Source organism: Heliangelus exortis, chromosome 10 (genome assembly GCF_036169615.1).
Source record: "Heliangelus exortis chromosome 10, bHelExo1.hap1, whole genome shotgun sequence".
Classification (NCBI taxonomy): domain Eukaryota; kingdom Metazoa; phylum Chordata; class Aves; order Apodiformes; family Trochilidae; genus Heliangelus; species Heliangelus exortis.
Window position 1 is genome coordinate 18,841,652 of NC_092431.1, and position 24,621 is coordinate 18,866,272.

The 24,621-nt window shown below is 42.2% G+C and overlaps 1 protein-coding gene and 1 long non-coding RNA gene across 4 annotated transcripts in view; both read left to right on the plus strand.

The window, feature by feature from the left end:
* Positions 1 to 10,179, plus strand: part of LOC139800244 (uncharacterized) — a 34,444-nt gene extending 24,265 nt beyond the window's left edge. Inside the window, exons 5-7 of one of the 2 annotated variants that reach the window (XR_011727676.1) lie at positions 6,655 to 6,790; positions 7,828 to 8,015; positions 9,663 to 10,179. This is a non-coding gene — a long non-coding RNA (uncharacterized lncRNA). Of the gene's footprint in view, positions 1 to 6,654; positions 8,016 to 9,662 lie in introns of both variants that reach the window. The other variant, XR_011727675.1, reaches the window with a different exon arrangement.
* Positions 10,180 to 13,803: 3,624 nt separating this feature from the next.
* On the plus strand, positions 13,804 to 22,996 carry PCDH18 (protocadherin 18). Of its 2 annotated transcripts, none has more exons than XM_071753821.1 (4): positions 13,804 to 16,711; positions 17,622 to 17,707; positions 17,836 to 17,999; positions 21,799 to 22,996. In XM_071753821.1, the coding sequence occupies exons 1-4, from the start codon at positions 14,207 to 14,209 to the stop codon at positions 22,470 to 22,472; spliced, it is 3,429 nt and encodes a 1,142-aa protein (XP_071609922.1). In that variant the 5' UTR covers positions 13,804 to 14,206; the 3' UTR covers positions 22,473 to 22,996. The 2 variants fall into 2 exon arrangements, with proteins under 2 accessions (XP_071609922.1, XP_071609921.1); XM_071753820.1 differs by having other exon boundaries at positions 14,006 to 16,711; positions 17,619 to 17,707; positions 21,799 to 22,738.
* Positions 22,997 to 24,621: the final 1,625 nt, after the last annotated feature.

Sequence of the window (24,621 nt, forward strand, 5' to 3'; positions counted from 1 at the left end):
CCCTTTCCCCCCTTTCCCCCCTTTCCCCCCTTTCCCCCCTTTCCCCCCTTTCCCCCCTTTTTCCCCTTTCCCCCCTTTTTCCCCTTTCCCCCTTTTTCCCCTTTCCCCCCTTTTTCCTCCTTTTCCTCCTTTTCCCCCTTTTTCCTCCTTTTCCCCCCTTTCCCCCTTTTCCCCCTTTTCCCCTTTTTCCTTTTTCCTGTCCGCTTCCCTTCTCCCTTTCCCTTTTTCCCTTTCCCTTTTTCCCTTTCCCTTTTTCCCTTTCCCTTTTTCCCTTTCCCTTTTTCCCTTTCCCTTTTTCCTTTTCCCTTTTCCCTTTCCCTTTTTCCCTTTCCCCTTTCCTTTTTCCCCTTTCCTTTTTCACCTTTCCTTTTTCCCCTTTCCTTTTTCCCCCTTTCCTTTTTCCCCCTTTCCTTTTCCCCCTTTCCTTTTCCCCCTTTCCTTTTTCCCCCTTTCCTTTTCCCCCTTTCCTTTTCCCCCTTTCCTTTTCCCCCTTTCCTTTTTCCCCTTTCCTTTTTTTCCTTTCCTTTTTTCCTTTCCCCCTTTCTCTTTTCCCCTTTCCCCTTTATCCTTTCTCTTTTCCCCTTTCCCTTTCTCCCTTCCCCTCTCCTTGCAATACTAAGCAGCAAGCTTTTGAACAGCATATTTTCTTGACTTGTGAGCTCTTCCCAAATATTTCACAGCTCTTTCCTGCTCCAAGCTTTCATAACTGGGATGGGAGTTAATGAGCCCCACATGTCCTGGCTCCCAGCATCTGGTCCCCTGCATCAGCAGAACCACCCTGCTCCTCCGTGCAGGGTCATGAAAAATGACATCCTCTCTCAGTACCTTTGTCAACTCTCCTTTTGCTGTTGTTGTTTATACTCTGAGGACTCTATTTCCCTGTCAGCTGGCCCTGAAAAAGGAACAGTGAATTCAGAACACAGCAATTTCCTTGCCTAGCTATGAAGAGAGCAGACAAAGCAGCACTGCCCCACTCCATTCTCTTCTCATTTCCCATGAAATATGATGCCCAGATCAAAGTTTTAGGCTTCCTAAAGCCCCTCACTGAAATTATCCATTTTACCAAAGGATCTGCTCCCCTTGCCACTACAAAATTACTCGGGGGAAAGCCCGAGCTGTGGCACCCACTTTGGATGGAAATGATTCAAATCAAGAATCCATTTAATTTCAGAGAAGTACTTGTGTAGCTGCAGCTATACATGTGTACAAACTGCTTTTAAGCTGTCTCAGGAAACAAATCACAATGAGCAGTAAAGCAGCAGCAAAAGCAACTCATCTGATAAAGGAAAAAAAAAAAAAATAGAATAAGGCATCTAGAACAAATACAGTGATAATCATGGGAAAATTCCTCAAAAATGTCAAAGGCCAATACCTAGATTTTTAATATGGATTTTCTGCATCAAGGTAAAGGCCCATATTTAGCTATGTAGGTATTCTCTATACTGCTGTAGTAAATGCTCACTGTATTTGTGTGCTGTAACAACCCTAAAAGCCACATAAGAGGCTGTGATCCTCTGAAGTCAAGAGATTGACTAAAGAAATAACCAGTGGCTTTAATTGCTACCTTTTTATACTTAAAAGTGTATGGTGAGTTTCATGCAGGATGGGAAGAAAAGTCTTATAAGCTGGGAAAAAAAAGTAGTCTTTCTTATAGAGTGTTTAACCAGCCCAAAAAATGAATGCAATCCTATTTCTTTCTTGATTTGATTAGTTATAAAAACAGGTATTCTAAAGGATAATTTGCTCTGACTGTTAGGAGATCACTGAGTGCATCAGACACTTCAGTACTAAATTGATAAAGCAGAAAAAACTGCTGAGAGAACTCACTCAACCACCACTTTTGGGAGTTATCTGGGATTGTACTGATCCAAAAGGATGTGAATTCTGCTTGCTTTATGTAGCATGTGGCACTCAGAAGGAAAGCTTCATCAAGGAGAACATTAGGTCTGAGAGGTAACTTTTAGGCTTCAAGTTTGCAGGTTGGGATTTGTTTGTCTGTCCCTTACTCCCCTGTATTAGTGGTAAAAATATTGTGAGGACAATTTTGCATAATAGGAGTCAGCTCTGGAAATGGGATATGCCATGGAGAGAGGCACAAGTGCCAGCTGGGAGCCTGAGAACTGGAAACTCCTGTAAAATTGTATTATTTTTAAATTTTTAACAAAGAATAACTTACTGGGGCAATTCTTGTTAGAAAGGATGGCAGAAAGATACATAAGAACATTTGTCTGCTGGCAATGTCAGTCTGACTTTACAAGATTTATATAGGTCTTTAGTTCAAGGCTGAATTTTACTTCAATTTTTTTTTTCCTCTTGCACTAGTTATGATTCTACTTTAAATATTCAGTTGCTAGTGTATAAAATAGACAAGGCTTTCATGGGTTCACACTACTAGGAAGAGAGAATATATAATAAAATCGGAAAATTATAAAATTATTCTGGAAATAGATTTGCAGTAGGCTGGTTGCCCTACAAAATACTGATAATGAGCTGTCAGAGGAGTGGTCTCTCTCTGTCTCTTCTCTGTGTCTCTGACTATTTGTGTATATTATACAGTGACAAACCTGATCATCTGCAGGTTGCTCAGCTCCATGAAACTCATTTCACAATTCTTTCAGTGTGGAAAATCTATTAAAAAAAAAAAAAAAAAAAAAGAAATAATTTCTCTATTGTGATTTTGGGGCACCGTAAATTAAACCTGGTAACAGAGAGAATTTTTGTAAATTAGTAACTAGGAAATAGTAATTTTTTAATGGAAATATCTCTGAAGTGTCCTGCTCATTTCATAAATGTGTGAATTGTAAGATTATTGATGGAGCTTTGCTGAAAACACATCAATCATTTGGTTCTCATAGGTTCAAGGGTTTATTTCCTTTTTTATTTCTTGAAAAAAGCACATTCTTTCAGGTGAGTTATGCCTGTTACAGAGCAAACACCTACTCTGTGTTTCAAGGAAATAAATCTATTAATCGATTTTATTAAAAAATGGAGTTTCCTTCAGTTCTGTTCATTTATGGCAAACGTGAATGTGGCCCACATCAGGAGTCACCCACTCAGAGACTGTTTATCTCCTTTTAATCCTGTTGAAAGGAGGGCCTGGTGCCAGCAGAATTTGGCACAGGAGCAGCTGTTTTGGGAGGATGACTTTACAGAGGCAGGGAGGGCAGTAAATAGATGGGATCTGGGCAAACAACAAACACAGAACTTCCCTCTGCAGCATCCCTGGTGAGAAAAAGAAGGCAGATAGAGACCAGTGACCCCCTAAAAGCAGAAGTAAATCAAACCATCCTGAGCTGTCAGGTGCTAATGAACTGAAATGAGGCTCCAGGAGTAGTTATGGGAATTATTAACTTGTCTGTGCATGAGTCAATGGGCTTCATCCTTCTCCTGCTCAGATCAACAAACAGATTGGAGTTTATCTTCATTAGCTGTAAACAAAAGCTGGTGGTAAAGCTGAGGAAAAGGTTCTTTTACACCCCTACATGAGCTGGTGTGATGAAAATAATAATCACTTAAGGAAAAGGTTTTTATGGCTTAAAAAGAAAACACCCTGGGTGAGCTTCCAGCCAGAGCAGACCTGGGGAAAGAGATGCTGTAGCTTTCAGAGCACCTATGACAGGTTACATATTACTTAACTGGTTTTAAACCAGAGCAGGTGTTTTCTCTAAAGTGACCATAAACCAAAGCTAACAGCAGGAAAATATCAAACTTGCCAAAACACTGAGGTTTTCTTAATATATGCTTTGTACATTTATCACTTGGCTTTCTAGCTTTCCAGATTCAAGTGACAAATTGTGAGGGCCTTTTATTGTTAGCTCTTGGACTTTGTCTTTACCAAGGTGCTAAAAAGAAAAAAAAATTGAATTATGTTATAGAAGCTATATAAAAAATACTACTTAAACAACACAGGATGGCTACAACAGTTCCTAGCAATAATACCAAACATTGTCATGGAGCTTTACTTGTGTAACACTTAATCCCAATAGCAATTCACCAAATCCACTTAGACTCTGCCCTTTTTTAAATCAATTTTTCTTTTTATCTGTATCTTGAACTTTAATGGAAATAATCCATATGCCACACTGTGTGTGCTTGATTCATTCTGCACTTGCTTAGTAGCTTCAGTGTGTTATGGAATTCTGTGGAGAGACAAAATCCTAATATCCTAATAGCACAGATGCCCTAAGAAAAGGCATCCACAAACAGCAATTATAAATACATGAAAACTGCAAAAGCAGCTTATCAAGATCCATTATAAAGTTCTCTTTACTAAACTTTCTAAAAAGTTTCTTTAAAAATGTTACATATACATAAGTACATGCAAATGCATATGTATGTGTATACATCTAACCCATATAATTTATTTCAATGAAAATTCTTTACAGCTACATTTGGAAAGTTAAGTGTGTCAGTTTGTGTTTTATATTCCAGTCACTGTAGGATTACAATTTACTGGTTTAATGAATTTATGGAAAAAAAAAAAAATGCCAGCTGGCTCATTACATCATACTGAAGTGGTCCAGAATCTGACATAGATGTTTTGGACCACAGCAAAAATGTGGGTGTACCCATATTAATGTAGCCTGGTGAGAGAATGCATTCCACTAAGGTTAAGGTTATTTTGAAATAGTCTTGCATATTTATTTTAATTGATGTCTGATTGAAACAAAAATCTTCTTGATGGACAAAAAGTTTATCCAAATGTCTCCAGAAAACCAGAGCACATAATTTTGCTACATTTCCTATACACTTCATATCGTTTTGCTGGCAATACAAATGTAAAATTTTATAGTAGCAAATAACTATAAAATTATATGGCAGGAAAGAGCTACATATACAGAACTCTTTCATTTGAACTAATGGGATTCTAATGAATTTTATGAATGCTAATATGTCCACAATACAGTTCATCCCTTTAAGACAGAATGCAGTACTGCTAAAATGGGGCTGTGTAAATTAACTCTGAAGGGTGGCTGTGTTTCTCTTTCACCCATTAATTGCAAGATGTGAACCCCCTCCCCAGCAGCTGATTGCAGAGTTCACCCTGGCTGATTCTTGCTGGTGGAAATTTGCCAAAGTGATTACATCAACTTCCAACAAACCCCATGTGCGTGACAACAGTCAGCAAACAATTACTTAAAACCCTATAATAAAATTTGTAATTTGACATAATAGACTCTTCTTTCAGGGTTCACATTTCCATGACAAAGCCAAGGGAATTGGGGCAGTTCTGCAAACAAGCCTGAGCTCTGGACATGGTGTGGCCCTGGTCCCTCCTCTCCTCTCCTCTCCTCTCCTCTCCTCTCCTCTCCTCTCCTCTCCTCTCCTCTCCTCTCCTCTCCTCTCCTCTCCTCTCCTCTCCTCTCCTCTCCTCTCCTCTCCTCTCCTCTCCTCTCCTCTCCTCTCCTCTCCTCTCCTCTCCTCTCCTCTCCTCTCCTCTCCTCTCCCTCTCCTCTCCCTCTCCTCTCCCTCTCCTCTCCCTCTCCTCTCCCTCTCCTCTCCCTCTCCTCTCCCTCTCCTCTCCCTCTCCTCTCCCTCTCCTCTCCCTCTCCTCTCCTCTCCTCCTGGCTTGCACAACTACTCCAGTGCTGCCTGGAATTTGGGATTAAGCTCCCTAAAATGCCAACATTTCTTTCCCTTTTAGCCTCTTTAGTGCATCTTTTGATGCGCTGAGGATGCCTGGTTTATATTTTGTCCCACAAGATATCCAGGGGGTTGAGAAAAATAAACCTTTAGTAATGATTTATGGAAACAATAACACTTCCTTGAGTTTTAAAAACATCTGCAAGCAAATGTCATGCCCCTGCCTCGTCCCCAGCTCTCTGTGATATTTTCCATCCTCCTGTGTTACAAAGGCTGAGTCTCAGGAAAGACATGTTGTGGTAAATATAGTCCTGCTTTAATCTAATATTCGTCTGTAAGGTCACAAATCACTACCTATGCAACCTTTGAAAACTCCAAGATGATCACAGATTCAGGCCTTGAACCCCTTCTGTTTTCTTTGTTGAAAGACAGGGACCCGTGATGGATGTTCAGGAGACAGAGAAGTTTAAACTCTCCCCCTCTTTCTCCTTCCCCTCCTCTCTGCTTTTAGCTGATGATTTATTTGAATAATGTGTGACTTCTCTAATTTTCCATTTATGGGCTGAGAGTTCTTTGTAGCAGATAAAGGCCATAAGGCCAGCAAGGAGGAATTATGCAGCATCTATTGTAAGGATATGTAAAATAATTGGAGTTTTATGTGGGGTGCAGACACTTAGCAGAATGTGAAGTCTTTATCTGCAGATGTTTGGTAACATTTTCTTAAAGGCTGTGGCTGCCAGAGGAAGATGTCAATACAGTTCTACTTTACGTGATACCAAAAGGAGCAAAAGTCTCAGTCTTTTCAGTCTGGTTCCCAACTAATTGTAAGTAATGCTCTGTAGTATCTCCTGAATCACTGAAAAAAAAGGTTATAGAGAAGGCATAAAACCATAGAATGTCATTTTCAGGACTAAAGTGACTTAGACAAAAGGGAAAAGGGGCATTACTATGAATACTGAAAGTGTACTGGTGGTGCTGTATCCAAGGCTGTTGATTCCAGGTTGTTAGCAGCTATTATGTCAATTTGCTCTTCCTTTCCCAAGTGTTTCTCTCTGTGATCTGTTTTCACAGCCCCTTGGCCCAGGCTCAGAGGCAGAGGGACCCCCACATTGGGATGGATGGTAATGAGCATTGTCAGAGAGGCAAGAAAATTGAGTCCCCACTCTGGCTGCCTGGCTGAGAGCTGCAGGAGCTGATTGTGTCCATGGTAATGAGACTGAGCAGGCAGCAGATGCTCACGTGCCTTTACAATCCAAATCCCACCAACAAATTCCTCCCACAGAAACGTTGAGGGACGTTTTGGCACCCTGGAGATGGTGATAGACCGGGTCTCAGCCACATGCCACCTGCTAGAGCCATTGTTCAAAAAAAAAAAAGGAGGAAAAAAAAAAAAAAAAAAAGCCTATTATGATAACAAAGTTGTTTGCTGTCTGTTGCAATGACTTTATGGCACCAGTTTTACCAGGCTGCAGCTATTGAATTAAAAAAAAAAAAAAAAAAAGAGGAACATCTGATTCTTTAAAGAGAAACATTTGTATTGAGCTCTGTTAACAACTTAGTTGGGAAGCCGGATGTTCAGTATATGTTACATATTCTGCTGATAAACCATTCCTGCCTTTTTCCCATTACAGCTCCCACTGTGCCTGCTTCCTACAGCAGGTTTGTATTTCCACATGTTTTCCCATGACATTGAAGGAGGGAGTGTTGGTCTTTTTTTTTCCCCTCTCTTCTTTTTCCCAGCAAAATCAAGAATATAAAAAAAAAAATGCAGATACCCATGTGGAGTGCTATCTAAATATTTACTGTAAAATCAAACAAACAACATATTTGGCCCTTATTCACAAAGCAGGGTGGGTGGTGAATTGTGCCTGGGGTTTTGAAGAGAGGAAGGCCATTAAATGACAGCCCTTTGTAACACAAGCTTGCTAAATGCTGCAGTTAGAGGTTCAGACCCTTCCAGGAAATGTTTGCCCACAAACATCTACTTCTGGAGAAATGGGATCAAATGTCCTTTCTTGTTGCAAGACTTTGTGTCCAGCTTTGCACTCCCGTGAGGTTCGTGCTCCTCAAGACAATTTAAACTGAGCCTGAAGCTGCTCAAAATCCCTCTGTGGATGGGGTTGGTTCCCATCAGACTTGGGGGGTCATAAGAAGACAAAAGTGTATTTAAAAAGATTCTGGTTTCCTTCTGGTTGTGCTGAAGGTGATGTTTTCCCTTCACAACAGTCCCCTATGTCCTTACAGCAGGGTGGCCACAAACATCTGCTGGCAGCAGGTACAGATGAGTGGATCTGGATCATTTGATTTAAGCTCTCAGTGGAAGATTGAACACATGCTTTGTCTGCTCTGAAGAAACCTCAAACAGCAATTACCCAGGAGAAACTTAAAAGTTCTGGGCAACTTTAATTCCATGAAAGGCTTGGGTTGAGCTGGTCAGTTGACAAAGTATGTATTGCATCCCTAAATTCATATCTACGCCAGATTTCACACCCTACCTTTACAGAAGCCCAACTCCTGGGAAGAAAAGAAGTACCAGAAATGCTACTGCTCTTTCTGCTCTCTCTGAAGTAAAAGTGGCCTTGGGAATATCACAAGGCAGCTGGTGTATTGTAAGGTGTTAGAATAGTAGTAGTGTAAGGCACAAAAAGCCTTTCAAATTCATATAAAGAATTTCCATTTCCAGTGCATGCAGGATATTAATTTGTTAACATCTGGAAGAAAAACAGATGTGGAGAACCCAATGCAAGCATGCCAGTGTGTAAGGATGAAATCCTCTAAGTGTACCTCAGGAAAAGGGCACTGATGTGGATAGGGCTTTCCCTGGAGGAAAAAAAGAGGTCTGGGGTGGATTAGGGGACAGGAGGTGACAGTATCTTTCTTCCTTGAATTCCTGTGCATGGACTGAAGGTTACAGCCACTGTCACCTGAAGCATCTGGCTCTTATTATTTCTATGTGCAACTACAGAGATGGCCATAAGGAAAAATGATGCATTAGGAAACGGGACCCCCAGTTGGGTTTGGGTGGAACAGGGTCACAGTGTGACCCTTGGTGGTGTAGGGGTGGTGGGAGCCAAGTGCCATGGTTCTGAAAGGTGTCTTTTATCTTAAGTGTGTGTAATACTCAGACCCTCATTTTGCTGTAGTGCATCTATTGCTCTTCAAGGCAATTTTTGGTAAAGAGCTATCAAATAGAAATACATTCTTCTTTGTGCTTTACAGAAAAATAACTAAACAAAATGCCAAATGCATTAGAGTGAGCAAAAGTGGAGTTTCCATTATATACTGTGCCATATTAATCCTCAAAATTCAAATAATCTAGTGATACATTACAGGGATTTGTTTCTAATAGAGAGTCAGTAAACATTAAGTCTCATGTGCTTTCTCTTCTGGACTTAGTAAACTTTTGAGAGACAAATATTGGTTCAGAAAGAGACTGAATATCCAGGTACATTAATGGTCATGCATGAAACAGGTAAAATTTAACTTGCTATTTATATACACAGTGCTGCATGGCAAAACTGCCATGGAAATTTACTCATATAGCAGAAAACCTGCTCCTTTGCCCTTTGCCACAATGATTGATGATAATACAAGACCTAATTTTGAACTCACTTATAAAAAAAAATAATTCTCACCCATCAGCAGGTGTATAGAATTTTGTGGTTTGATGTAGTTTAATGAATTACCACATTTCTTTTAAAGAAGTTAAAAAGTAAAAAACATAGATTGGGAGTCAGAACTCCATTTCTCTGTTTATTCCTACTTCTGAGTACCTTGCCTTTTGTTCCAGTGCTTTGACTGGCTGTTCATTGGGGCAGAAAGCTCCTTTTTGCTGTTACATCTATTACCTTGACCAAATATTCCCCAGATGTCTCTCATATGGCAGAACGTGGCCTTTGAGACTCTTGGGCTGGGAACAGAAACTGCCAGGCAGGGCACCTTCAGCAGGATTACTTTAAGGTAGGGTTATATGTGTATATTTTTAAGGTACAGGTTTTTTAGGACAGGATGGCCAGTATTGAGGGGATTTTCTGACTTGTCTGGTCCCATTTTAGGTCAACAATTCTTTGTCTTTTCAGGTGAACCAGATCACTGATGTCTGAATAAGGAACACTGTTTGGTGTCCCATGGATTAAAATACATGTATTTGGACTTAATTAAGAAGACTGTGATGCAGAAGTCAGAGCTGGTAATCCAATGTCCTGCCCTGCCTTTAATGTGCCTAAAAGGAATCCAGCCTCTGATCCACCTTGGTTCTGAAAAGGTATTTGGTAGAAGCATGATGAGAGAGTTGTTATATTGGGCAGATACAGCAGTAATTTGTGATGAGCTCTATAATACAGTTTTCTGTGCAAAAAAATCAGACTGAAATGTCAGCCTTCTTTCACTCTGCTGAACAGCATCCTACTGACCCAGCTTATTTGTGGGTCCAGGAGTGTAAAATGTATAAAATGGCAACACTTTTTTGCCTACAAGGATACTTTTCAGTGCACTCATGCTGCAACAGATGGAAATCTAACACACAGAGGCCAGGGAGAGCTCTGCCACTACTTTTGCTTTGGGAAAATTGGGATGGAGGGGTAGGGAGAGACAGAGAGAGAGTAGGAAGAAGAGGAGGGAGAGGGAGAGGGGAAGCCCCCTGGTTTTGTCATTCATTGTGATGGAAATTTTCTTTTAAAATACACTTCTGACTTAGGAGTATTTGTCTTTCACATTCATTACACAGGTGTCAAATCAAATTTTATCTTTCTGTGTCTTGTGCACCGGAGCATAGTGCATATGACATTTTGTAACATGATGCAACATAAGGCAATAAATCACACTGGAAGTGAACAAAACTGCATTTTTGTACGTGTGTGTACAGCAAAAGGAATGAACCAAATGGCACTGTGCTTCTATCATTGTTAAGAAAATTATTTTTTCTTCCCTGGCCCTGCTGAGGGACTATTTCTCAAAATAGTTCTTCAAAGTAAAATTCTCTGTTACCCAAGTTTTGCAGAAGAACTGCTCATCTAGGGGATCAGTAACTTTTAGAAGAAAATATATGCTTGAGAGCTCAGTAAAACTCCTCAGAGAAACAAGACAGACTTTAAAGTTTATCGACCACAGGAATAAGCCTCCTTTCAGCTAAGTGAAAAATTAACTAATCTGCTGTGCAGCTGGGCTTTTGGAAGTAGCACCAGAAGGAAATTGGAAGTGCTGTTTAGAGCTGGTTTGGTTTTGTCCTCTTGTGCATCACTGGAGGATTTGAGTGCAACTTTTGAGAAGACTGTTGTGGTGAGTAGATGTGTGTGAGGTGGGAATAACCAAGATTTGTCTCCAGGAGGCCAGCAGCACTCCACTCACGTGCCTCCCAGCATCACAATACCAGGCTCCCTAAGAAGTGTCTGCTGGCTGCACGTGGGACTCTCCCTTTCCTTTGTCAGGGCAGCCTGCCATGTCAAAGGTGGGCTGGAGTTTAAGAGACTTTGAGAAAAAAACTCTTGCACTGGATGTGGGAGGAAATCAGCCTTGGCTCGTAAGCCCTCTTACAGAAAAAATCACTTCTGTAAGTGCCAAGCACTTAAACCTTGCTGTGTCTAAGCAAACCACCCCAAGATGTGTTCCTTCTCACTTGTAGATTTCAAAGAATGTCAGATTGAAAAAAAAATAATAATCAAGGCTTTTTCATTACTTTAGTTCAGAATTTAGGTAAGGATGATTGTGCCAATAACACTTTATTGTCATCATAAGTGTAATTGCTTAGTTGCACGACAGAGTTGACTTAAGTGACACTATTACATATAACCTGACTGGTGAAGCTGCAAAACAAAAAATAAATTTAAAAAGGGGGAAAAAAAATAAAAGAGGTGCTGTAATTCCTATCTGCTAGTATCCGGCCCTCTACTAATGTACAGAGTACATCTCTTGGAAAGACTGATGTTATGAAGTAGAATTACTGCTTGGAAAGAGATAAAAATTGTCTAAGCACATTCTGTATATCTAAATGTACTAAACAGTTACAGGGAAGATGTTATCATTTAAGAATTTATATAATACTCAAGGTCTTGGGCAGTGAAATTATTTTTACTATGAATTATTCATCTCCTGTACTCATCATGTAAAGGGGCATTGACTTCTTTTATCAACAAAATACTTTTTGTTGACACTAAGAACAGCATTTAATTGAGCCTATTTCCCCAATTATGCTCAGAAAAGAGTTTACACTGGTGTTTTGGAAAAATGTTTTAGGAAGATTTATCAGAGCTGCAAAAAAAGCTGTCCCTGAACTAATGGAATTAGATTATCTTTGAATTCTCTCCACCAGAACTTAGAATGGCCACTAATTCCTTTCTTTGCTCTTTTGGTGTTTGCAAAGGGGTTCACTAAAGCCTGAATTGATATAATTATTGGCTTGGATTGTTAGAGCTTTAGGCCAGATGGCTATGGGTTTCTAAAGTCCCAGTTGCTTGTGTTAGCTTTTCTAGTTTGCCTATAGGGTTTGGGGATCAGCAATCTGAAAGGGCTGCAAACTTGTAAAACAGTATTATTCATGGGGGCAGAATGTTCATCAGCGTGACCCAGTACTAAATACATTCATTATGGGCACTTCTATTCTGCACAATTTGCCACACGGCACTGGTGTGTGGAAAAAAAAAAAAAAGAAAAAAAAAGAAAAAAAAAAAAGAGAGAGAGAGAGACAATGGCTTATAAAATGCTTTTGAATGCTTAAGAAGAAGGAGGGTTCACGCTGAGCCTCCTCTGCTTTATTTTTTAGCAAGAGCTTCTTAGTGAGCTCTGCTGAGAGCTAGTAGCAAACTGTGGAACTCAGAGATTTACTTTTGGCAGTTTTGGGCTTGGGGGGGGGGATATGAGAGAGAAAAGAGCAGTAGAAGAGTGTTGGTGTGGTTATGGGGTTAGCAAAGAGAGACCTATAAGCAAAGAGAGAAAGTTAGCAGAAAAAACAATGATGAGCACAGTGAAACTGGCTAAAATGCTAAACCTAAAAAGCAAACTCCAGAAGAGGAAAAATAAATCAAAGCATAAAAGCATAGATTTGAAACCAGCAGAACACATCAGCTTCTGTGAGCTGGGTGCAGTCTGAGGCTCACATAACCATCCCTAGTGTTTCTGGTGTACACAAAATATGTTATCGACTCAGTCATAAGATTATTTGTGTGTAGAGAGGCGAGGAAACTGTCACTTTCCAAACAAATCTATCTCGTGGCTTTTTTTTTTTTTTTTTTCAGAACACTGGGCACGTAGAAGGTGCGCTTAGCAAAAATTGTCATGGTGAAGCATGAAGCGCTCCCTCAGACCTTCTGAAGAACCACTGGAAGAGCAAATAGAAAAAAAAAACAAAAAACCAGCAGCGAAAGAGGCAGAGACACTCGCACAGTCTGAACGACCGAACTCGGGCTAAGGCAGCTGCGCCGAGGAGGGAAACGCTGGGAGAGGGAGCCGGGAAAAGGACGGGACTGGGAAAGGAGGAGGGAGAGCTCAGAGCAGGGAGATCTCCCCGTGCTGCTGGCAGGAGCAGAGCTGTTGGGAACAAGCAGGTAAAGAGGTAAATCAGCAGCAAGCAGCTCCGGTTAGAGAGGCGTCACCTCCTTTACTTAGCACAAAAAAAAAAAAAAAAAAAAAAAAAAAAAAAAAAAAAAATCCCAGTTACTTAAATAAGGCAACCTTAAAGTACAGAAACGAGCAGCGCGATCGCATTTTTCCTGGCAGGGAGAAATTAAAATCACCAAAAAAAACCACCCCACCAAACCCCACAACCCAAATCCAAACAACCCCAAACCGCTTGAAAGTGCCCCCGAAAATGCGGGTAGGTGGGGATGGGGTGGGGGATGCGGACAAGTTGATTTAAAGTTGCCCTTCAGACATTTGTGTGCGCACCCAACCTCCTACCACCCCCCCTCCCACCACCAACCCCCCTCCCACCACCACCATCCCCCCCCTCCATCTTGGCAACACCGAGCACGGCGGGCTGAGGAGCCGCCCCTCCCTCCTCCTTTCTTCTCCCCCTCCTTCCCTTTTCCTTCCCCCCCTTTCCCTCTCCTTCTCCCCTCCCTCCCACTCCCTCCCGGGCTGCGGGGCGGCCGCCCTGGCCCCGTCGGGCTGATTGGCTGGAGCCGGGGCTCGGCACATGCCGGGGTGAAAAAAAAAAAAAAAAAAAAAAGCAAAAAAAAAAAAAGCTTTGTCTGAGGAGTTGGGAGTGAAGTTGGGAGGGTTTTTTTAAGCTGGCAGTCGGCGACCGAGGGTGTTTAGTCTGGCGGCGAGCGGGGAGAGAGGAGGAGGAGGGAACGAGGAGCGGGTCTCGGCGCTGGCTGCCCGGCGGTCCCTGGATGCTGGCGGCGGGAGAGGAGCGGACTGGCCCGGCACGGCTCAGCCTGGAAGAGGAGCGGGGAGTCAGATGAGAGAAGCAGCGGGGACGGCGTACAGATTGTCTCTGGATGCCCTGGCACGGTGTGTATAGCCAGAAGAGAAAAAAAAAAAAGGAAGAAAGTTTTCTCGCCTGGTAAGGTATTAGTGCTCGGCTGAGGAGAAAAGGCGGTTTTCAAGTTTTTTAAGGACCAGATGTGAGCTGTGTTTAAGGTACCGGAGGAAGTCGAAATAATTGCTTTTTAACTTGCTTGGAGAAATGACTCGCGAAAACTTACAAATGCACCGAATCGGCAGTAAAATGCACTTTATATTCATTTTTGCACTGGTGATAGGATCTTTCAGTAAGGCTGTGCTGGGCAAGAATTTGAAATACAGGATTTATGAGGAGCAGAGAGTTGGATCGGTAATTGCAAGACTATCGGAGGATGTAGCTGATGTTTTATTAAAAATGCCAAACCCTTCCTCGGTTCGCTTTCGAGCCATGCAGAGGGGGAATTCACCCTTGCTTGTAGTCCGTGAGGATAATGGAGAAATCAGCATAGGAGCTAAAATTGACCGGGAACAACTCTGCCAGAAAAACTTAAACTGCTCCATCGAGTTTGATGTGATCACTCTGCCCACCGAACATCTGCAGCTGTTCCATGTTGAGGTGGAAGTGCTGGATATTAATGACAACTCTCCCCAGTTTTCCAGAGCTCTTATCCCGATTGAAATCTCCGAGAGTGCAGCTGTAGGAACCCGGATCCCTTTGGACAGTGCTTTTGATCCAGACGTAGGGGACAACTCCCTTCACACTTACTCCCTTTCTGCAAATGATTTTTTCAGTATCGAGGTGAGAACCAGGACTGATGGTGCTAAATATGCAGAACTGATCGTGGTTAAGGAGCTGGACCGAGAGCTGAAGTCAAGTTACGAGCTCCAGCTCACTGCTTCGGATAAAGGGGTTCCTCAGAGGTCTGGCTCGTCCCTCCTAAAGATCAGCATCTCTGATTCCAATGACAACAGCCCCGCTTTCGAGCAGCAGTCGTATATCATCCAACTCCCAGAAAATTCACCGGTTGGGACTTTGCTCATAGACCTCAATGCTACCGACCCAGATGAGGGCGCTAACGGGAAGGTCGTGTACTCCTTCAGCAGTCATGTGTCTGCCAAAATTCTAGAGACTTTTAAGATAGATTCAGAAAAGGGGCATCTCACCCTCCTGAAGCAAGTGGACTATGAAGTAACCAAATCCTATGAACTAGATGCTCAGGCTCAGGATTTGGGGCCCAATTCTATTCCAGCTCACTGCAAAATTATCATTAAAATTGTGGATGTGAATGACAACAGACCTGAAATTAACTTAAATTTGATGTCCCCTGAGAAAGATGAGGTAGCTTATATTTCTGAAGGGTCACCCCTGGACACTTTTGTTGCCCTGGTCAGAGTTCAAGACAAGGACTCTGGTGTGAATGGAGAGATAGTTTGCAAGCTCCATGGACATGGCCACTTTAAGCTTCAAAAGACCTATGAGAACAACTATTTGATCTTGACTAATGCCACTCTGGATAGGGAAAAGAGATCTGAATACAGCTTGACTGTAATAGCAGAGGACAAGGGAACACCGAGTCTCTCCACAGTGAAACACTTTACTGTCCAAATCAGTGATGAAAATGACAACCCACCCCGCTTCCAGACAAACAGATACGAAGTTGTTATCTTGGAAAATAACTCTCCAGGAGCATACATCACATCAGTCACGGCCACAGACCCCGATCTGGGTGACAACGGGCAGGTGACATACACTATTTTGGAGAGCTATATTTTGGGGAGTTCTATAACCACCTACGTGACCATCGATCCCTCCAATGGGGCGATCTATGCCCTGAGGACCTTTGATCACGAAGAAGTAAATCAAATTGCCTTTATGGTTCAAGCTAGGGATGGGGGAAGTCAGCAGCTTGTTAGCAACACCACAGTTGTACTGACCATTATTGATGAAAATGACAATGCTCCTGTCATTGTGGGGCCAGCACTGCGCAACAGCACGGCAGAAGTCTCCATCCCTAAAGATGCTGGGATTGGCTTTCTTGTCACCAGGATAAGGGCTACAGACAGAGACTCTGGGATGAACTCTGAACTCAGCTGCTCCATAGCATCTGACAAGGAGAACAGCATCTTTGTCATGGATCCCAAAACTTGTGACATCTCTATCAATGTCAGTGTTGCATCGGTGCCAACAAAACAATGGGAATTTTTTGTGATAGTCCAGGATAAAGGCAGTCCTCAGCTTAGTACTAAAGCACTTCTGAAGTGCACTGTTTTTGAGTACGTTTATTCATTTGCAAGCACAGAAGCAACGTTGGTAAGCCAGCCCTCCCTGGATGTCTCCATGATAACAATTATATCCTTAGGGTCAATCTGTGCCGTGCTGTTGGTCATCATGGTTATCTTTGCCACAAGGTGTAATCGAGAGAAAAAAGACACCAGGTCCTACAACTGTAGGGTGGCGGAATCAACCTACCAGCACCACCCAAAACGCCCCTCCAGACAGATCCACAAAGGGGACATTACACTAGTGCCAACAGTTAATGGCACTTTACCCATCAGATCCCACCACAGAGCTTCTCCATCGTCATCTCCGACCCTGGAAAGGGGACAAATGAGCAGCCGGCAGAGCCACCACAGCCACCAATCCCTGAACAGCCTGGTGACAATCTCCTCTAACCACGTGCCTGAGAATTTCTCTCTGGAACTCACCCATGCTACCCCAGCTGTGGAGGTAAGGTCCATACCTCAGTTTGCACTTCATTCACTTGTGCCCTCACGTGGGAGTGTGGAGGTGCTCTGTGAGACCAATGGGCGATTGGGTCTCTGCCTAGTGAGAAGCTGTTGGGGCTTTCTCCTTAGATGTTGCCCCTTTGCAGTTTTACTCCACTATCAACTGAACCCATTAGCCTGGGGAACCAGATTAAATCTATTATTAATAGCATTATTTCTTGCTTCTTCCCTGGAAGGGGGGTGTAGACATTACTCTGCTGTGGTTTTCTGCTCTTTCTTTCTTCTCGGCCTTCCCTGTCCCTCTGTGTAGGTTTGTTTAAGAGAGAATGCCTGACTATTTATATAGAGAAACAGTACAGGAAATTCTTGCATTAATGGGGATGGGGAAGTTAAAGGGAAAATACTAACACTGTTTAAGCACAGCTGTTGTAATTTATGCTCATAGGATCTCAGACTTTGAGACTTTCCATCCCAGTTTCCACTGAAAATGCTAAGTAATGGCTTAAGTGACAGCTGTGTCCTGGTAACTCTTTATGTGCAGAGCAATGACATTTTATTTTGAATTAGGAGGCTGGAATGGTAAGAGGTTGGTTCTAACCTATTAAAGCAAAACTCCATCTCTGTTTGACTACTTGTTTTACTTGTTAATGAATTAGTTATTGTGAGTTCAGAGGCTAATGAACAGCAGTGCATTTCCTTATTGTTCAAAGTCTTCAGATGTTTCCTGTAGCAGACATGAAACTACAAAATAGTCTGTTGTACTGCACTCTGTATGTGCAGGAATTTGATTTAATTAAACTTTAAAGGGAAAAAAAGCCCACACGCAACAAACAAACTCAATTAGTGGTTTTACAACTGGGAGTTTGAGCTTTCATTTCAAGGAATCAGTCTTTTCATCCTTTCTTTAGCAGGTTTCTCAGCTTCTCTCGATGCTTCACCAGGGCCAGTATCAACCAAGGCCAAGTTTTCGAGGAAACAAATATTCCAGAAGCTACAGGTAAGGATCTGGATTGTTCTGCTTCAGTGCATGTACACGTAGCAAAAAATAGAGACGTGTATTTTTAATCAAAAAGTGGAATATAATGTACATGACATAATTTAATTCCAGCACAATTCTCTCCACAGATATGCCCTGCAAGATATGGATAAATTCAGCCTGAAAGACAGTGGCCGGGGTGATAGTGAAGCTGGAGACAGTGATTATGATTTGGGGAGAGAGTCTCCAATTGACAGACTTCTTGGGGAAGGATTCAGTGACCTTTTCCTTACAGATGGGAGAATTCCTGCAGGTAAGAGCACAATGGAAGCTGACCGGTTTATTTACAGTGCTGCCTGGCTGTCACTTTGATAAAACTACTACTGAGAAAGCAAAAATTCCTTCAAGTCCTTCATTTCCTTCCTTTTTACTCTGCTTCATGGTAAATATTGAGCTAAAGCCTTCACATATCCAGTAAAATGAAACCTCAGACACAACTGAAAATCTGCACAGAGCAATGCCTGGGGTTTTTTTTCTGTTTTTCACATCATCACGAGCTGGCTCCAATTCCCCCCAAAAGCACATTCTGCTCCATGTCTTTAGACTTCTAACGACTGGGTGGATGTTTTTGCAAAGCCAGGCAGTTTTGGTTTGTTAAAAATACACTGAACTATAATTTGGGAGATAAATTTTCCGCCCTGGGGTTGATCTGTACGATACAAACTTCTACCATTTAGAGCTGGCTTCTGAAAGTGCACCAGAAATATGGATAGAGGAGTGTCTTTTTTTCACAGTGAAAAATAAATTTGAGTGGCAAGGGAAGGATCTAAATATGGCCCAGATTTTAAACCTTGCAACCCTGATTTCCATAAGAAAGAGATGAAGAGGTACAATTCAGTGCACAGGGCAGGAAAGAAAAAAGGTAGAAAAGGGTGAGTGAAAGTAAGATAGATACATGTACACATTGATGTGTGTGAAGTACCACTTTTAAATTCATGCCCAATTATAAGTTGAGTAAAAAAGGCTATGGGAAATCATGATAAGATATGAGAATTTTGTAATTACTTTAATAATTACATAGCCACAGGTTGCACCTTAGATCTTGTACTGATTTCAGTCACATTTAGTTTTCTCTTTGTCACTGACAGATCTGGATCTCACTGAACAAAGAGCAGAAACTTTAAAAGTTCAGTTAAGTCATTTTGTACAGGGGGGTGCATTGCTTTGTGGGGCACTGGGGGATGTATTCCCATATTCCCTGAAGTGCCCCCCACATACTGCCCATACTGCAGGAGAGGGGCTGCAGTGCTGCAGCCCTTTCTTGTAGATCTTGAACCACCTACCCAGTCATTCACCTCCATGAATTCACCTCTATTATGTACCCAATGCTTCCAAACCAGACAGCTTGGAAAGTTACTGTTTTTTCAGAATCTTTAACCTAAATCTGGAGTCCTAACGTATCTTTATCCTCATCTCCCCCCAGCTTCTATTCCCTATTCCTGTCCCGGGTAGCATGAGACATGTCTCATTCTCTCCTGTACTTGGCAAAGAGGCAGAAGCTCTTGGTTGCCAGGGGAACTTCAGGTGCTGTGGTGTTTGCCCTGGCATCCATCCCTGCTGCTCTCCCCTTCCCAGTGGGCAGCCAGGGGTGCCAGCAGGTGGGAGCAGTTGCCCTCTGGGCTAGCTGAAATGCCAGTTCTTGCCATTGGGACTCTAAACAGGAAGCCAAAAAGCAGGAATTCCAAAAGTGCCCAGGCTTTGCCCAGTGCTATCACATTCCAAGTAAGTGCTGAGTACTGACAGCACTGGGCTGGACCATTAAACCAGGCATTTAATCTCAGCCAGATGTCCATTTGCTGCTGTGCTTGCTCCATCCATCAGATAAGTCTGCTGAACTTGTTCAGATGAGACCTGAATTCATCTGCAATCCAAACAAATGAAAGGGAAAAGAAAACTTCCTGGAGGTTTCCTGTTCTCCGTTTTGAAAGGTTTCTGTATTGTCAGTCTGGACACGGGGAAAATCTGTGAGAAAGTCCTTTCATTTGTTCCTTTAAAGGAGAACTTGAAAGGAAAAGAGGTCATCCCTCAAAACATTAAAAATTACATGATCAGAAAGTTCAATAATTGTCCTTGAACTACTTGTTTCTTTCTCTCTCACTTTTTAAATCCTTACCAATAAGCTTTAGCTTCTGGCAAAAAAAAAAAAAAAAAAAAAAAAAGCTTTTGTGCGTGGGTTGGTTTTTTTTATGTTATTTTTTTTTATTGCTGATTTACACACAGGCTTCAACACCATTCAGTTTCCTCAGAGTATCTTTCAATCTTATGTTCTGGAATGTAGAATTAGTTATCAGGATTGATTTTGATATAAAATAACATCAGTAACAGAACTCACACCACAACAGCCCTCATTAGTAATGAAAACCTAATGAAAGCATCCCAGTAATTTTCAGGAGTCTTCTTAGAGTAATTCTCATCTATTGGGATGAGTTGAGAGCTGGTCCAGACCCCATGGATCATTTAGGTACCTTTTTCCTAATCCTTAGGCATTTTCTCTAAAGGAGCACACATCTGCTTTTCATACAAAGAATGGACACTAAGAACATGAAGGCATTGTAGTCACTCATACTGAAACTTCAGCCAGTGATATTTTCTAAATTGCTTTTTTGGTTTTTTGAAGCTCACCAATCAGTTTTCAATAACTTGTGCAATATCCAGCCTGCATCCTGAACCTGTATTCTTGAAGAAATTTCTACTCTCATATGTAAGACAAAGGGAAAGTTTATACTTAGAGGGGCAGAAGGGGAGATAGGAAAGCAAACATCATGGTAGGCTGTGTGAAGTGCTGAGATAAATAATGCTGGCAGGATGAGAGCAGGACTTTATCCATCACTGGTGTGTCCTAAGCTGAAGCACTCCACCCAGTTCTGCTTGCACCATTGCAAAAAGGTTTTTTTGGTAAAATGTGTGGATCCAGAGCCAAATGGGTACCGTGATGAGAAAACAGGGGAAACTTACAGGCCATGACTGCAAACGTTTCTTATGTATCCAGCATATAAAGAAAGAAAGATAAATTCTACTCTGCATGGGCTCATCTAACCATTCATTGACAGAGAATTGGGGCAAAAGCTTCTTCTGCTCAAAATATGCCTAACGCCAAGAGTCTGGCATTTCTGCAACATTCTTGTGAAGTATGTGCCAGGCCTCCTGTCCTACAGAACCAGTTCCCTTTGGAGAGGAAAATTTGCCTTCTTTTCTGGCACATCTCTCTTTTCAGCTCTGTCAAACAGTGCTTTGTGTGTCTGTGTCTCCAAGGATGATTCCCAGACCTCTTCAGGTCTGATTGGAGGACTCTTGGAGTGCTCTTCATGGGCCAGGTCAGACCAGCACAGCTCCCAGGGATGCAGATGCTTTGCCCATTGAATTGCTTCTCCTGAAGAGACATCACTAACACCAAGCAGCAGAAAAAGCAGCTATGTTGTCTTAGGTGTTCCTGCTTGATTAAAATGTAACTGATTTAGTTAAAAAGGTCATACAGCAGTGGATCACCTCCTATTTACCACAAACCTCCTTGGCAGATCAAAGGGAGGTGTGTTAGTGAAGAGGGAGATCCATTTGCATATTGTTCCTCATCCCCCCTGTCCATTTATTCCTGCTTTATTACTCGGATGTGCTTCTCTAATTGCACGTGGGAGGCTTCACTAAAGTTTAAGTAAATGCTTGGAGGTAGAACACTCCCTTTCTTTTTTCTTTTCCCATTGTTTTGGGTTTTTTTTGTTTGTTTTAATGAAACAGCAGGTACAAAGGGTTTTAAATCATAAGTGCATAAGTGCATGTTTTTCACCTGAGATTTTCACAATTATCTTCAGCTCTAGTTAGAAGATTGCATTATTGTCTTCCATGTCCTGCATTTATCATTCTGATTGTTTGAGACCATTCAGAAATGCAACTGCATTTCTATCCAGAGGGCTTGTATCTGCTTCCTTCGTGCCCACAGAAAGTGAACCCAAACTCTGGATTTGAACATCTTTGGAGAAGCTGTGTTAGTCCCTGCAAATGTAAGTGGTCCCTCCAGCAGCAGGAGGATGCTGACTCTTCTCTTTTCTCTCCTGCAGCTATGAGGCTGTGCACAGAGGAATGCAGAGTCCTGGGGCACTCTGACCAGTGCTGGATGCCACCCTTACCCTCTCCCTCCTCCGATTACCGCAGCAACATGTTCATCCCCGGGGAGGAGTTCCCATCACCCCAGCAGCAGCAGCTGCAGCAGCAGCAGGGCCTGGAGGAAGATCCCCAGGCTGCTGACGCCAGCGAGAAGAAGAAGAAGAAGAGCTTTTCAACTTTTGGGAAAGACTGCCAGAGCGAGGAGGAGTCAGGGGACACCTGTACCTCCTCTCTCCTTTCGGAAATGAGCAGCGTTTTCCAGCGCCTGCTGCCCCCCTCCCTGGATGCCTACACGGAGTGTAACGAGCTGGAGCGTGCCAGCTCCTTGGAGCGTAGGAAGGGACATTTGCCAGCCAAGACTGGGAATTATCCACAGGGGGTGGCAGCCTGGGCAGCCAGCACGCATTTCCAGAACCCTGCCAACAACGGGCCCGCTCTGGGGACTCACTCGAGCTCGCAGCCTTCCTCGAAATGGCTGCCGGCCATGGAGGAGATCCCGGAGAATTACGAGGAAGATGATTTTGACAACGTGCTCAACCACCTCAGTGATGGCAAACACGAACTCATGGATGCCAGCGAGCTGGTGGCAGAAATTAACAAGCTTCTGCAAGATGTCCGGCAGAGCTAATTGTTTGAAAAGCCTGTTTCCATATTTATGGAAATCTGGAAGGGGAAAAAAAAACCGAAAGAACAAAAAAACAGACTGAGAGGAACTGGCATTGCCAACTAGTTGCATTTATCATAAATGTGTCTGTGTATGTTGAATATTAAAATACTGTATTTTCATATGTACACAATGCAAGTGTGATTATCTTTATCTGTATTTTAAAAATACATTTGTACCTTATATTTATGTGTAATTTAACAAATAAATTTTATTTTTGTACACCCACAGCAAGCATGTTTTCCTAAATGTGTATAGATGGTACTACTACCCTTGTCAAACTTCTAGAATTCTTGCCACACAGGCATGTAAAAAAAAAAAAAAAAAAAGGAAGGACAGTACTTTACTTTATTATTTCTTTTAAGTCTCAAGGGTTACAAATATTAATTCAAACCACTGAAAAGTTATGCAAACAGTTTCAATAAACGATCTGACACTTTGTTGCAATGTTTCATTCTTACAATAAAGAGTTGTCAGCTCCCATGAAAGCCAACATGTCCTTTTTATTTTGATACTTTTGGTCTCTAGAGAAATTTTACCGTTTAATTAATGGATTTTTGTGGGCTGGAGTCTTCCTCTCTTCTACAAGTATTTGCCCACATGAACAAATGGTGGAATTTAGTGCTGGGAATTCCAATGTTACCTCTGGAAAAAAAAAAAAAAAAAAAAAGGTTAATTTGTTCCACTGTTCCCCCACTGTTACATTGCAAAATCAGTTGGAGTGAGTGGTTTGTACTTGAAAGGCAGCAATAAAATCAGCTTTTCTTACCTCTTACCTGAATGCTCAATTTATGTAAATAAAAAAAAAAATGTAATTGACTGCTTTATCCTTGTACATTGCACCCAAATAAAAGGAATGTTGCATCTCCCAGCAAATGGTTTGATCATAGGTATGTTTTGCCTCTTGCATGTCTATCTTTTGGTTAAAAAGTAGTTCTGAAATATTTGAATTTCCTAGAAGAGAGTTATCCTGCAGGTACACTGCTGGCTCTCCATGAATCCCATCGATCCATAGCAGGGCATCTCCCTGTACTAAAGCTAATGCAATGAAAACAGTAATTATATCATGGTGTCATCACCATGGGGTGATAGAACTAATATTTCCTAGATAAAAGTCTATGCTGGCCCTTTAATTGTTCTTTTTCTTTTTTTTTTTTTTTTCCCAAACATTTTTGGTTAGCCTGTGATACAGGAAGATTTCTGTAAAAGGAAAGATGGGTTGGTTCTGGACTCTTGATGCTCACTTCAAGACAATGTTATTAAGAGATGGCCAGAAAAACTGGACTTTTTGCTTTTTCATTCAAAGCTGCATATGAGTCAATTTATTTTTTTTTTAACCAGAAGTGTGAAAAACTTAAAATAACCCAAGTGAACCCGGGTATAAAAAGAGGGACATACCTTTATTCTGGAGATTTGTACTTGTAAAGTACCCGACAGAATGTTTTGATAGATACAGAAAAATCCTGTTTAATGTTACATAAAGCCAAAATTTTGTTGTGTGCATAAACTTTATCTGTATGGTCTTTGTGTAAGAAAACTTCTATTTTGTTGCTTTCTGTCACAGTTCAGGCTCGGCCACTGCCAACTGGGCCTCTGCTCACTCATCCCTGCTCATGGGAGAAAACCCACCCCAAAGGCTCCTGGAAACATGGTAACAGGTAAAAACCAGACAGGTTCAGCTTGGGAAAAAAACTAATTTCATCCAGAAGAGAAAATATGGCCAGATCTTAATACCTCCTCCCCCAATCCCTCCCTTGCTCCTGGGCTTGAACTCCTACCCTCCCGTCTCCCCTCAGGGCACAGGGGACACAGGGGGGGTTCAGGGTCAGTTCCCCACACAGTGTTTCTGCTGCTCCTTCCTCCTCAGGGGAGGACTCCTCATGTTCTTCCCCCACTCCAACACGGGGTCCCTCTGATGGGAGAGTCCTTCAGGAACCCCTGGGACATGAGTCCGTCCCATGAGGTGCAGTCCCTCAGGAACTGCTCCAGCCCGGGCTGCCCACAGAGTCATTGAGGGAACAGTCACCTCACCTGGCACTGGGTCCTCCATGGCTGCAGAGCCACATCTGACCCTCTCTGCAGTCCTGCACAGGCTGCTGCTTCACATCTGATG

Coding starts and splice junctions, on each gene's coding strand:
- PCDH18 (XM_071753820.1), top strand. CDS start 14,207: ATGACTCGCGAAAACTTACAAATGCACCGAATCGGCAGTAAAATGCAC. Junction 16,712..17,618: donor ATGCTACCCCAGCTGTGGAG/GTAAGGTCCATA, acceptor TCCTTTCTTTAG/CAGGTTTCTCAGCTTCTCTC. Junction 17,708..17,835: donor AAATATTCCAGAAGCTACAG/GTAAGGATCTGG, acceptor TTCTCTCCACAG/ATATGCCCTGCAAGATATGG.